Genomic DNA, 15,678 nt, shown 5'->3' with positions numbered 1-15,678 from the left:
CCTTATTAATGAGCTGTAACAGAGCGCTAGTTCTGAAGCCTAAGGGACACTGACCACCACCTAGAGTACTAGTTAATATCCTGATACTAAGAGGAACTATACCACAGAATTTGATCTTTCTTTGCTTTGAGGATTATCTTATCAGGGTAGACTATTAGGTCCAAATCTTTTATCAGACTTTAGAGAATGACTGACCTAAGTTGCTCAATAAAGAAACCTAGTTTTGGCATATGCAATTGTAAGCATAGGTGAGGGAAATATGGGAAGGGAGAGACAAGATCCCATTGACACAATTTATTTTTCTTATTAGTTACCCCCAGGGCTTTTTTTTCAGAGAACAGGTTCAGAATAGGTAACTCCCCTTTTCAGGTCACCCCTTGTCTTCGCCCCCTATCCACCGCCCCTTGGTTCCATCCTCTACCCACCTTCCAGTATGGACCTTTTTAGAGAATACAGAACCAAGTATCATTTTGTGGTGCTAAGTAATTTGTATAGATTTTATTAATAAGCATTAAGATATACACCCTTCTTTCAACAATAGACCCCCCGCAACAAAATGACCCTCCAGTAACAAAACATCCACTCTAGTAACAACAGATCTACCCCAGCAACAATAGACCCCTGTCAGCAACAACCGATCTCCCAGAAACCAGCATCAATAGACCCTCCAGCAGCCAGCAACAATCAACCCCTCTCTCATCAGTAGATCCCTCCCAGCAACAATTGGCCCCCAGCAACGATAGATCCCCCATCAGCTAGCATCAATGGTCCCTCTAGTAGCCAACAACAATAGACTCTTCCCATCAACAATAGATCTCCCAGCCTCCAGCACACCCCAGCACCCATTGCCATTACATAAATTCAGTGCAGGAGGTGCCGGAACTGCGTTCCCCCACGTTCCCGCTGAAAAAAAGCCCTGGTTACCCCATATTTTAGTCTTTTTTTTTTTCAGAAGGAACTCTAAACTCCCTATTTTTCTTTTTTTGTTTTTTCTTGCAATGATGAATGCTATGGTACAAATAACTCATTTTAAACACAGCATTAACCCTAGAAAGCAATTTCCTGCTTCCTAAGTCTTCATCCTATTGAGACAATTACAGACTGGGAACAAAATGCTTGCTGATTCATTGATAATTCTCTCATCTCCTATTCATTAAGAACAGGCTATTTGCCTGCACGGCACACACTTATTCCTCTCACTGTTAATGCGGATACAATTTACTGGCTCCTCATTACAAAGCTAAGAGAAAAATTGGAAGGTGAGTTGGATATTATGGTCAAGTGGCACAGGACTAAATTAGAACAACATTATCCAGGATTGTATTACTGGGGATAGTCTAGCAAATCCCCCGATACACAGGCAAAGTAAGTGTTTTGTCTATGATGGTGTCTGGCTGAAAAAGAAAATACATTTTTCTGTACTCAATGGTAAGGCACCGCTAAAGGCAATCTATAATCGTCCCAACTAATCAGGGTTTACTGAAAGTAAAGCTGCCCATAGATGATTTGAAATTTGTATGGTTCAGCTAGGAATTTTGATCTCATTATGGCCATTCCTGCTGGAGAGAAGTCAATCAAATGATTGACTTCTCTCAAATGGGATTGTTGGAAAATTTTCATTTGATCAGCGCCTGCAGCCAATGAGCTACAACGCAAATCAGTGTATTCTGATTGTAGAGGAGTGCTGTGAGAATACAATAGCACAGCGAGGAGGATTCCTCCATCCACTTTGCTTACAGCAAGGGAAAATAGTATTTGATCCCCTGCTGATTTTGTATGTTTACCCACTGACAAAGAAATGATCAGTCTGTAATTTTAATGGTAGGTTTATTTTAACAGTGAGAGACAAAAATATCCAGAAAAACGCATTTCAAAAAAGTAATTTGCATTTTAATGAGTGAAAATAAGTATTTAATCCCCTATCAATCAGCAAGATTTCTGGCTCCCAGGTGTCTTCTATACAGGTATCAAGCTGAGATTAGGAGCTCTCTCTTAAAGGGAATGCTCCTAATCTCCACTTGCTACCTGTATAAAAGACACCTGTCCACAAAAGCAATCAATCAGATTCCAATCTCTCCACCATGGCCAAGACCAAGGAGCTGTCCAAAGATGTCAGGGAAAAAATTGTAAACCTACACAAGACTGGAATGGGCTACAAGACCATCGCCAAGCAGCTTGGTGAGAGGGGGACAACAGGTGACAACACATACTAGCACATTATGTGAAACTTACCTGCAAACGAAGCCCTCAATCGATGCCTTGTCCCCGCTGCAGGCCACATCCATCTTCACCCGTGTTCCTTCCGGGTCTGCGGACTCCGGCTGTGTGATTGGCTGGAGCTGCATGACGTCACTCCCACACATGCGCAGGGGAGCCGCCGTTCACGGCACAGGAATCTGAAAGAACGGCAGGAGCGGCTGTGCCTTCAGAGCGCATGTGCCGATGATGTCATTGGCTGCATGTATATTAAATATCTCGCCTTATTATAGACTTATCTATAGGTACAAGTAATGGATCAGAATTTACTTCCTCTTTAAGTCTATATCTAAGAAGCATCTTTTATAATTGCAGCAAAGGAGGGCAGAAGGTAAGATGGCGCAGAACTGAGCGAGTTAAAGTGTGTAAACCAAAGAACAAAAATGTAATCTGTTGCAGCTTATTAGCCCTTAGATGTGGTGGTTGCAGATAGGCTGTTCCATACATCTTGGAGAACTAACCACAGGTCTTCTGTGGATGTAGGCTCATATCCTTCTGTCTCTTCATTTAATCCCAGACAGACTTGATGATGCTGAAGATAGTTCTTAATGACATTGGCTGTATGTTTGGGGTCAATGCCCTGCTGCAGAATACATTTTGGGCCAATCACACGCCTTCCTGATGGTATGGCATGATGGATAAGTATCTGCCTGTATTTCTCAGCATTGAGGACATCGTTGATTGGGCAACATTGAGGATGTAGATGCTGTGGTCGGCCAAGGAATCCTAATGTAGCAGATGAAAAAGACGACACGTGCTTACTTTTCTTTGACATCAGAAGATGTCCAGCAGTGCCATCAGTTACACCCTGGTGGCACTGCTGGTACATCAGGTACACCCATCCACTGTCCAGAGAAGTCTGGCCAGAAGTCGTCTTCATGGTAGAATTGCAGCCAAAAAGCCATACCTCCAAAATAGAAACAAGGCTATGCAAGAAAACATAGGAACTGGGGTGCAGAAAAATGGCAGCAGGTGTTCTGGCCTGATGAGTCACTGTGTGAAATGTTTGGCTGTAGCAGGATGGAATTTGCTGCTGAAAGGGCTGGAGAGCGGTACAATAATGGGTGTCTGCAGGCAACAGTGAAGCATGGTGGAGGTTCCTTGCAACTTTGAGGCTTCATTTCTGCAAATGGAGTTGTAGATTTGGTCAGGATCAATGGTGCTGAGCAATACAGGCAGATACTTACCCATCATGCCATACCATCAGGGAGGTATGTGATTGGAATAAATTTATTCTGCAGCCGGCCCCAACATACAGCCAGTGTCATTAAGAACTATTGTCAGTGTAAAGAAAAACAAAGAGTCCTAGAAGTGATGGTTTGGCCATCACAAAGCCCTGATTTCAACATCATGGAGTCTGTCTGAGATTACATGAACAGACAAAAGGATTTGAGGCAGCCGACATCCAAAGAAGATCAATGCTTAGTTCTCCAAAATGTTTGGAACAACCTACCTGCCAAGTTCCTTCAAAAACTGTGTTTTGAAAGCAAAGGGTGGTCACCCCAAATATTGATTTGATTTGGAATGCTCTTCTCTTCATTTGCTTTCTATTTTGTTGATTGATAAAAATTAATTATTAATACTTCTATTTCTGAAAGCGTTCTTAATTTACAGCATTTTTTCACACCTCTTTAAAACTTTTGCACAGTACTGTATTTACAGTATATATCTTACACTATAGCAGTTTTATTACTTTTGTGGTACATAAATTCGAATTCTGTTTCTCATTCACCATAGTGCTTGGCAACCACCATCTTCAGCACACTTAATTGGATGTTTCGGTAATCTTATGCTTTCACAAGTAGGTTTTATTTCGATATCTGGAAAGAAAAAAAAAAACGCTTTAATAATCCTCTGTAAATTATGTTCTCGGTGAGAGTTTAAGCAAGTTGTGTATATAAATAAAGCTTATGATAAACGGTAGATTACTGTGTACTGCTTAATTGCCATTTGTCAGTTCCACTTGATAACTTGCTTATAAATGGCACACTGGGAATAAAATAAAAATAAACTCTTGCATTACCTCTGATTTTTATTTTTTTTTTTTTCTAGAATCTGTCTGGCTGCTCGTGTGTCATGTCTGTCCCCATGGAGAACAGCACAGTGGTTCCTGGAAAATGTCCCAGCCCTGGATGCCAGGAGGCCTTTCTCACATTCCTGTGTGTGATGTGCGTTTGCAGCATGATTGGAGCGATGGCCCAGACTCCATCTGTCATCATTCTTATCAGGTGAGATGCTGGAGGTGCCCCATGGGCTGTTGTATTAGGAGATCTAGATGAAGCATCTTATTGATGCTGCCACTGAAATAATTAGTTAATCCATTTTTTTTTGTTGTGTAAAGCTAGGAATACAGCAAGATATCAAGATAAATAGTGCTCTACTGCAGCTTTTTTAAAGATGGTATTTAAAGGGATTCTAACCTCAAAAATAGTTTGCCTAAAGGAGAATTAAAAATACATGCACCTATTTTGTAAATAGCATACAGTGAGGGAAAAAATGTATTTGAGCCCCTGCTGATTTTGTACGTTTGCCCACTGACAAAGAAATGATCAGTCGATAATTTTAATGACAGGTTTATTTTAGCAGTGAGAGACAGAATAACAACAATATCCAGAAAAACATATTTCAAAAAGTTATAAATTGATTTGCATTTTAAAGAGTAAAATTAGTATTTGATGCCCTATCAATCAGCAGACCTTCACAATGCTGGAATGGGCTACAAGACCATCGCCAAGCAGCTTGCAAATTGAAGAAACATAAAATACCTGCTCATCTCCCTCGGTCTGGGGCTCCATGCAAGATCTCACCTCATGGAGTTTCAGTGATCATGAGAACGGTGAGGAATCAGCCCAGAACTACATGGGGGAATCTTTTCAATGATCTCAAGGCAGCTGGGACCATAGTCACCAAGAAAACAATTGGTAACACACTACGCCACGAAGGACTGAAATCCTGCCGCGCCTGCAAGGTCCCACTGCTCAAGAAAGCACATGTACAGGCCCATCTGAAATTTGCTAATGAACATGTGAATAATTCAGAAGAGAACTGGGTGAAAGTGTTGTGGTCAGATGAGACCAAAATCAAGCTCTTTGGCATCAACTAAACTTGCCGTGTTTGGAGGAGGGGGAATGCTGCCTATGACCCCAAGAACACCATCCCCACCATCAAACATGGAGGTGGAAACATTGTGCTTTGGGGGTGTTTTTTTGTTAAGGGGACAGGACAACTTCACTGCATCAAAGGGGCGATGGACAGGGGCCATGTACTATTAAAACTTGGGTGAGAGCCTCAACCAGGGCATTGAAAATGGGTCGTGGATGGGTATTCCAGCATGACCATGACCAAAAACATATGGCCAAAGAAACAAAGGAGTGGCTCAAAAAGAAGCACATTAAGGTCCTGGAGTGGCCTAGCCAGTCTCCAGACCTTAATCCCATAGAAAATATGTGGAAGAAGCTGAAGGTTCGAGTTACCAAACGTCAGCCTCAAAACCTTAATGACTTGGAGAGGATTTGCAAAGTGGAGTGGGACAAAATTCCTCCTGAGATGTGTGCAAACCTGGTGGCCAACTACAAGAAACGTCTGACCTCTGTGATTGCCAACAAGGGTTTTGACACCAAGTACTAAGTCATGTTTTGCAAAGTGGTCAAATACATATTTCACTTATTAAAATGCAAATCAATTTATAACTTTTTTGAAATGCGGTTTTCTGGATTTTTTTGTTCTGCTTCTCACTGTTAAAATAAATTTACCATTAAAATTATAGATAAAAAATAAAACTGCGCATAGAGGATGGGTAAGCAACCAACACGCCACTAGATGTATAGGAAACCAAAGGGTGGCGCTAAAGTGAACAGCATTTGAATCCAAAGATGAATAAATGAATATAAACACAAACAAAACATAAAATAATTCCAAAGTGAAAAAACATCTATGGAAAGCCCATATAACCAAAATAAATGTGAAAAAGTCTTTCTTGTGTAGTCTGAATGGATCTTGAAGACACAATCAAAATGGTAAAGTATTCACGCTTACCAGATTCAGTGGACACACGTACCATATAGCATCCACAGTTAGGCTCCAAAGCATGTGATGGATCACATCATATAGTATGCATGAAAAACAGATAATCCGCACATAGTATGATACTTTATGATGTTTAATGGTAAAAAAGGGGGTTTTACACTTACAGCAAATCCAATAAAACAAGCTTGTAGATAAAATAGGACATAAGCAACGATTCCAGGAGCGTCAACCGACGCGTTTCATCCTATTGGACATCATCTTGGGTGTGAGTCTCATGTGTCATTGTTGTAATATATATAGTTATATCAGCAAATAAAATTTGCACTTAAACTGGCAATGAGGGACACCTGAACATCACATCAGAGGTGTTCCAATAATGGCACCAGCATGTGTTCTACGCCTCACTTTCAAACACCACGATGCATGGATAAAGGAAGAGGATATGACATAATACGGTCCAAGCCTCATTCTGAAACGAGACACGTCCGCATAGGGGAGAGGGTGTACTGAGATATAAGTCATGTTCTGAGATAGGACACGCCCACATGAAATCAAGGGAATTCTAATGTGCTGTGGTCCAAGCCTTAATATGAATCAGGAATAGTCATGGCCAGATAAAGGAATTAAATGGCACGGTGTGGCTTGAGCCTCACTCTGAGCTGACAAATGATTGACACAGCAGCAACACGCCATATACTACCTGGTGACCCCTCTCAGATAGGAAAGGGGGGACACCATAGATTAAAACTTCTCCAAATCTCATAATGAAATGACATTAATAAATATAAAAAATATATACTAAGAAATGCATAATGGCTTTTTACCTATTTTGTTACATTACAACCTTTAGTTCAATGTTTAATTTAATCTGAATTATATGTGATGGATCAGAACACAATAGACTAAGTTGGTGACGTAAAATTCGAAAAATATATACATAAAACTATTTTTCAGAAATAAAAAACTGATAATTGGCTTGTCCGTATGTATTCAGCCCCTTCGTTATGAAGCCCATAAAAAGCTCTGGTGCAACCAAATACCATCAGAAGTCACATAATTAGTGAAATGATGTCCACCTGTGTGCAATCTAAGTGTCACATGATCTGTCATTACATAGACACACCTTTTTGAAAGGCCCCAGAGGCTGCAACAACTAAGTAAGAGGCACCACTAACCAAACACTGCCATGAAGACCAAGGAACTCTCCAAACAAGTAAGGGACAATGTTATTGAGAAGTACAAGTCAGAGTTAGGTTATAAAAAAAATATCCAAATCTTTGATGATCCCTAGGAGCACCATCAAATCTCTCATAAGCAAATGGAAATAACATGGCACAACAGCAAACCTGCCAAGAGACGGCCGCACACCAAAACTCACACCGGGCAAGGAGGGCATTAATCGGGGAGGCAGCAGAAGCAGAAGGTAACCCTGGAGAAGCTGCAGAATTGCACAGCAGAGACTGGAGTATCTGTACATAAGATGACAATAAGCCGTACGCACCATAGAGTTGGGCTTTATGGCAGAGTGGCCAGAAGGACGCCATTACTTTCAGCAAAAAACAAAATGGCACGTTTTGAGTTTGTGAAAAGGCATATGGGGGACTCCCAAAATGTATGTAGGAAAGTGCTCTGGTCTGATGAGACTAAAATTGAACTTTTTGTCTCGTGCAAACCCAACACATCACCCAAAGAACACCATCACCACAGTGAAACATGGTGGTGGCAGCATCATGCTGTGGGGATGTTTTTCAGCAGTCGGGACTGGGAAACTGGTCAGAGTTGAGGGAAAGATGGATGGTGCTAAATATAAGGATATTCTTGAACAAAACCTGTACCAATCTGTGTGTGATTTGAGGCTAGGACAGAGGTTCACCTTCCAGCAGGACAATGACCCCAAATACACTGCTAAAGCAGCACTTGAGTGGTTTAAGGGGAAACATGTAAACGTATTGGAATGGCCTAGTCAAAGCCAGACCTCAATCCAATAGAAAATCTGTGGTCAGACTTAAAGATTGCTGTTAACAAGCGCAAACCATCCAACTTAAAGGAGCTGGAGCAGTTTTGCAAGGAGGAATGGGCAAAAACCCCAGTGGTAAGATGTGGAAAGCTCATAGAGACTTATCCAAAGCGACTTGGAGCTGTGATAGCCGCAAAAGGTGGCTCTACAAAGTATTGACTTTAGGGGGGGTGAATAATTATGCACATTGACTTTTTCTGGTATTTTGTCCTATTTGTTGTTTGCTTCACAATAAAAAAAAAAAAAACTTCAAAGTTGTGGGCATGTTCTGTAAATTAAATGATGCAAATTCATTCCAGGTTGTGAGACAACAAAACGCGAAAAATGCCATGGTGGGTGAATACTTTTGCAAGGCACTGTATTAATAACAGTAAATTAACCATATATTAAAACTGATCAATGGTATTTACTCACAAGTAAACATATGATGTTATAACTAAAATATAAACACTAACATAATAAATGTGGGGTAACCCCTAAGGTTTAATTAGTGGTCACGTAAATAAGTAAATCACCGTTGAGTGGGAGTCAAGCCTTATTGATAAAGGCATTGATATCCCACTCCACGTTCATTCCAAATGGAAAAAAGGACTTTCCAAAAATACTGCAGCTGTCAGGCCGGCAAAGCTTATGAAGATATGACGTACAAAATCAGCAGGGGATCAAATTATTTTTTCCCTCACTCTAAATTTGCATTTATTATTTATTTGAATTTGCAAGTAGTGTGAACCAGTTCTGGATAAGGAGTAATAGTTACTGGACTCTTCAGTCCTGTGGCCTCCCTCCATCCCTGCGACTGCTTCCATGAAACCCCCTCTCTAAGGTCTTCTTGGCCACAAGTTATTAGCCCTGCACTGTACATGATGACACAAAGAGTGTCCAGAGTGTCCACAACCCTGGGCAGATGAGAGTAGAGGACAGCACTGGAGCCTGCCTGAGCATTAAACCATTGCAATGCGGGGGGGAGACGCAGGACATTGCAAGTGAAAACGCTACTTCAAAAAAATGAAATTTCGTCCATTTATTACTTTTGGTGACAATATTTTAACATAATATTTTCATATAGTGTAGCTCATGGCAAATTTTGACATATGGGGCTATTATTTCTTCCAATAATTTTGGGAAGCATGTCCCTTTACAGTGTGAGTCTACCCAAAACATGTTCCTAGTTGTGAAGCAAAAACTGGTGCCATGCTGGGTGTTTTTTTTATCATAATTTTTATTAACATCAATTTTGGTTCACAACACATTGAAACAATACAATCCAAATACATTAATATTCAAGTTACAAGTAACAAAACAACAACCCCCCCAAAAAAAAGGGGGGGGGGGCTTAATGCAATTATACCATCAATCATTCTCCTATTAAATATACTCATACTGTATATCATCTATTCCATATTCATATAGATACCACATCCCTTTCCTTTATCCCACCACCACCACCACCTTTTCTTACCAATCAAATAACTCGATTCGGAAAATAAAACCCCTATGCTGGGCGAAGAACACATATAAATCTATTGTAATATATACAGTAATATTCATCCTTGTATCCTCATCTTCTCCCTCTATCCTTCTTTACTTATCCTTCCCCACACATTCTGTAATTTGAAAAGGATCTATTCACTCCTGGGATTCCATCTGATACTATAATAAAGGGTATCATGGCCGACATCCTTAACCATGTTTGCCATATTTTATGGAATTTTTTTATCAAGCCCCTATTCCAGAACACCTGCCATTTTTTTAGTAAAGTATCATTAACCTTGATCCCATCCAGGAAATCCTACTGCCTCTGGACATGCAGTATTTGGGAAAGTTTCTTTGATCCATTTGTAGATTACTGTAGAGAATTCACAAGGAGACTAGTGACAACATAATGTTATTGTCATTGTCCGTGTGTCCTGTCCATGTGTCCTGTGTCCTCTTCTCTTCTGAGATCACGGTGGCTTCTACCGTGCGTCACCTCCCGTCCTCCTAGGTATCCAGTAGGATTGCCTGAGTTTTCGGCCATTCAGGAAATGGGTAACAGACCCGTGCTTCCTGATTGGCAAAGAGGTAATTCAGTGTTAGAAAAGCGAATATTCATTTGCTTTTCTAACACACCTGGGTGGGCTCTGAGGGCAATGCTCTGCACTCAGAGTCCACCCTATTTTGAAGCCTATTAGAGCCTCTGGCTCTAATCAGATGCTTAAAGAAAAACACCACCGCCAATGTAATACAGGCGCACAACATCCTGAAAGGGGCTGGACACCTGTATAGGGGTTGGCCACGGCGGCTGTGGATAGAATCTATCCAATAATCATATAGGGGGGTGGCGTGGATAGAGGGGGCAGCACCCCTTAATGCACGGGCCAGGCCCCTGCTCCAGATGTTGCTAGGGGTTCCTTAAGCAATTTCTGCCTCTCAGATAAGTTCCCACTGACACCATTGATCTTTTTAGCTATCTGTAAGGGGGGATTTTTTTACCAATGACCACTGACCATCACACTATGTATCATGTGTTGTAGACACTCATTATAATCATGTGTTGTTAGACACTCATTTTTAGCAGGGGTTCACTGAGACCAGAAAGTTATTTGAAGGGTTCCTCTGTGTTGAAAAGGTTGAGAAAGGCTAATGCAGAGAATGCATTTAAAGCAGAGCTTCACCCAAAAGGGAAAATTCTGCTTGTTTGCATTCCCCCCCACTGCCACGTTTGGCACTTTTTGGGGGGGGTGGGTACCAGGTTTTAACAGGTAGCCAATCCTACTTCAGCACCATGGCGACCCCCCCCAGTCTTCTTGGACATATCACAGATTCCAGAAGACTACGGGACCATTCACAAGGCACAGCGCGGCAGGAAACTGGCTGTGAAACCGTAAGGTTTCCCTGTCTGTTTCCCTTAGATGAGATGCCGCGCCTGCACCCAAAGGCGTTTGAAGAATCGGCTCGGGTGATAACATCGCGGGATCCCTGGACAGGTAAGTGTCCTTATGTTAAAAGTCAGCAGCTTTTGTACCTGCTGACTTTGGAACCTGGAGCTCCTTTTTAAATGAGCATATGCAAGAGATTCAGCTGACAACAGACTAAACTGGAAAAGGTTTCACTTTACTTCTCTCTAAAGACACACACACATACTTTGTCTCCTCATCTAGACCTTGACAGCCAACCAACACCTCCTAGCCACGGCTTCATGGAAGTTGAAATATGTCAGGCCTTCTACAATTGCTCTTTATCTTCAGTTTCATAAGAACATAGCCTAAAGCAAGGTGTTAAGTGCAGGCAGTGACCTTCCTTGTTTCTGGCTCTGCTTGTCACCTCTTGAACTAATCAAAATGAACTGGAATGAGACATCAGTTGAATGCTGTGCCAGCAAAATACCGAGCCGTTATGGATGTTATTATTGGAGGACTGAAAATAATTTTTGCCCCGGTGGGGAATGCTGGAGAATGTTTCTGTGCTGTTTGCACACCTCTAACATGTTCACAGTAACTGAAGGGTTCATTGGCTTGATATGAACGGTGCTGCAATTTGTCTGTAGTCAGTCGCTGTCTTCTTTAAAAGGCAATCTCTCCAGGGAGCCTTTGATTGGAGCAACGTTCCAAAAATACTGCAGCTGTCAGGTCAGCAAAGCTTATGAAGATATGACATCTGTGCACAATCAAATGACACTCATGACGTGATTTAATTGGTCAGTACAGAAATGTCAACTTAATGATGACCATACACATAACAATATGTAAATCTGATTGATCTATTTTTTGCGGCTTGAAAGACAAATAGAAAATGATGGCAATTTTCCTTAACATTCAGTCAGATCAAATCATATGTGTATGATCGTTCTGTTCTTCTAGATGTGTTCATAATAACTTTTAGGGGTGTATTAAAAAAAAAAAAAAGCCCAGTGAAACCTTTTTTGAATGGGGCAAAAAAAATACCCAAATGTTATAAAGCTATTTCCTGCGCTGGTTGAATGTTTTGCGATTTAAAACAGAAAATTTGATCACTAGGTCTATGAGACCCCATATCTCTCCTTTGGCTTCCAAAGCATGTAATCAAACTGAGATTGGTTTGATCTAGGGATGCAACGATACCAAGCATTTTTCCCGAGTACTCACACCAAACCGATACTTTGCTGTGCGATTTGCGTTAATACAAAATGAATGGGCACAAATCGCGCTGCAAAGAATTGCATGCGATTTAAACAAAAATGCTGTGTGATTCCTGTCTCTGAATTGCATGCAATTTCCCCCACCGCTCCTGTGTGTGTATAGAACGGGTAGTGCCATCTAGTTGGCAGTTTATTAAAAATGCTTTAACTCACATTATCTGGTCAAATGCAAAATCTACATAGGCGTCCCGGTTCCGCCGATGATAGCAAATCAGGGCCGCTGGACATGCTCACAGGGCTGGAGATGTAGAGGTGGTCCTGCTGACATCACTTCCGCCCTATACCCACAGGGGTCCCAGAACTTTCCCTCCAGCCTTGTAAGCACCTCCAGCAACTATAATTTTCTATCATGGGGGGGGACTCCACTGGAGATTTTAGTGGCTACTATGACAGGGAAAAGAGGTGCGAGAGTGCACTACCAAGGTAAATATCGGGTTTAAGGATGATCATTTACAAGGACATTTTGTTTTTGCGTGAGTCCTAAATCTATCACCTTAAATAGCCCACACGTAATCTTTGATTGAACAATCTCCTTTAGATTTACCAACACCTAAATAGTAAGAGGTCCACCATAGTACCTGCTTAAGTTATATCCAATTTTGTAGGCTCTCACACTGCATGGGGACAGAGGAGATTGTACATCCAGATTGTAACATACATGTACAGCTATAGGGTTTTCTTTTTAAGCAGATCTTCACCCAAAGATTAAAGCTGCCATTTTTCTCTTCCCCTCCCTAGCACAAAGTCGCAGATTTCTCTTTTAAAGAGCATATGCCTTTTTTGGCCATACAGTGCCTTGAAAAAGTATTCATACTCCTTGAAATGTTCCACATTTTGTCATTTTATAACCAAAAACGTAAATGTGTTTTATTGGGATTTCATGTGATAGACCAACACAATGTGGCACATAATTGTGAAGTAGAGGGAAAACGATAAATGGTTTTCAAAATTTTTTACAAAAAATATCTGAAAATTGGGGCGTGCATTTCTATTCAGCCCTCTTTACTCTGATACCCCTAACTAAAATCTAGTGGAACCAATTGTCTTCAGAAGTCACCTAACTAGTCCACCTGTGTGTAATTTAATCTCAGTATAAATACAGCTGTTCTGTGAAGCCCTCAGAGATTTGTTAGAGAACCTTAGTGAACAAACAGCCTTATGAAGGCCAAGGAACACAACAGATAGGTCAGGGATAAAGTAGTGGAGAAGTTTAAAGCAGGGTTAGGTTATAAAAAAATAATAAATTCCGATCGTGTGTACACAAATCTGACGCACAAAGTGCCACGCATGCTCAGAATAAATTAAGAGATGAAAGCTATTGGCTACTGCCCCGTTTATAGTCCCGACGTACGTGTTTTACGTCACCGCGTTCAGAAAGATCGGATTTTACGACAACTTTGTGCGACCGTGTGTATGCTTTAAGTTTGAGCCAACATCCGTCGGAAAAAATCCATGGATGTCCGATCAATGTCCGATCGTGTGCACAGGGCATTAGTCGTGCATTCCACAAATCTGGCCTTATGGAAGAGTGGTAATAAGAAAGCCATTGTTGAAAGAAAACCACAGGAAGTACAATTTGCAGTTTATGAGAAGCCACAGCAAACATGTGGAAGAAGGTGCTCTGGTCAGATGAAACCAAAATTTTACTTTTTGGCCTAAAAGCAAAACGCTATGTGTGGCAGAAAACTAACACTGCACATCATCGTGAACACACCATCCCCACCGTGAAACATGGTGGTGGCAGCATCATGTTGTGGGGATGCTTTTCTTTAGCAGGGACAGGAAAACTGGTCAGAGTTTATGGGAAGATGGATGAAGCCAAATACAGGGCAGCCTTAGAAAAAAACCTGTTAGCATCTGCAAAAGACTTGAGACTGGTGCGGTGGCTCACCTTCCAGCAGGACAACGACCTTAACCACTTGACAACTGGGCACTTAAACCCCCTTCCTAACCAGACCAATTTTCAGCTTTTGGTGCTCTCACATTTTGAATGACAATTACTCAGTCATGCAACACTGTATCTATATGAAATTTTTGTCCTTTTTTTCACACAAATGGAGCTTTCTTTTGGTGGTATTTAATCACCGCTGGGTTCTTTATTTTTTGCGCCGTAAAAGAAAAAAGACCGAAAAATCTGTAAAAAAATACATTTTTCTTCATTTCTGTTATAATATTTTGCAAATTAGTAATTTTTCTTCATATATTTTGGCCAAAATTTATACCGCTACATATCTTTGGTAAAATTAACCCAAATCGGTGGATATTATTTGGTCTTTGTGAAAGTTATAGAGTCCAAAAGCTATGGTGCGAATATCTGAAAATTGATCACACCTGAAGTACTGACGGCCTATCTAAATTCTTGAGACCCTAACATTCCAGAAAAGTACAAATACCCCCCAAATGACCCCTTTTTGGAAAGAAGACATTCCAAGGTATTTAGAAAGGTGCATGGTGAGTTTTTTGAAGTTGTAATTTTTTCCCACAATTCTTTGCAAAATCAAGGTTTTTTTTTTTACTTTTTTTTTTTCCCACAAAATTGTCATATTAGCAGGTTATTTCTCACACACAGCATATGCATACCACAGATTACACCCCAAAACACATTCTGCTATTACTCCCGAGTATGGCGATACCACATGTGTGAGACTTTTACACAGCGTGGCCACATACAGAGGCCCAACATGCAGGGGAGCACCTTCAGGCGTTCTGGAGCACCCAGGCCAATTCTGACATTTCTCTCCTACATGTAAAAATCATCATTTATTAGCTAGAAAATTACATAGAACCCCAAAACATTATATATTTTTTTTAGCAAAGACCCTAGAGAATACAATGGCGGTCGTTGCAACTTTTTATCTCGCACGGTATTTGCGCAGCAATTTTTTTACCGCGTTTTTTTTTTGGAAAAAAAACGGTTTTGTGCTTTACAAAAACCAAAACAGTAAAGTTAGCCTAATGTTTTTGCATAATGTGAAAGATGAAGTTACGCCGAGTAAATAGATACCCAACATGTCACCTTTCAAAATTGCACGCGCTTGTGGAATGGCGCCAAACTTTGCTACTCAAAAATCCCCATAGGCGACGCTTTAAAATTTTTTACTGGTTACATGTTTTGAGTTACAGAGGAGGTCTAGGGCCAAAATTATTGCTCTCGCTCTACCGATCGCAGCGATACCTCACATGTGTGGTTTGAACACTGTTTGCATATGTGGGCGGGACTTAC

General features: G+C 40.9%; 1 protein-coding gene across 1 annotated transcript in view; it reads left to right on the top strand.

Annotated features, from left to right (window-relative positions):
• The window catches only part of SLCO3A1 (solute carrier organic anion transporter family member 3A1), a 539,529-nt gene that overhangs the window by 441,651 nt on the left and 82,200 nt on the right, over nt 1-15,678 (top strand). Inside the window, exon 8 of the mRNA XM_073618412.1 lies at nt 4,309-4,484. Within this exon, the coding sequence (XP_073474513.1) occupies nt 4,309-4,484 (176 nt within the window). The remainder of the gene's footprint in view (nt 1-4,308; nt 4,485-15,678) is intronic.

Source organism: Aquarana catesbeiana, linkage group LG03, assembly GCF_042186555.1.
Source record: "Aquarana catesbeiana isolate 2022-GZ linkage group LG03, ASM4218655v1, whole genome shotgun sequence".
In the NCBI taxonomy this organism is placed as follows: Eukaryota; Metazoa; Chordata; class Amphibia; order Anura; family Ranidae; genus Aquarana; species Aquarana catesbeiana.
This window is presented reverse-complemented; position numbering and strand designations above follow the sequence as displayed.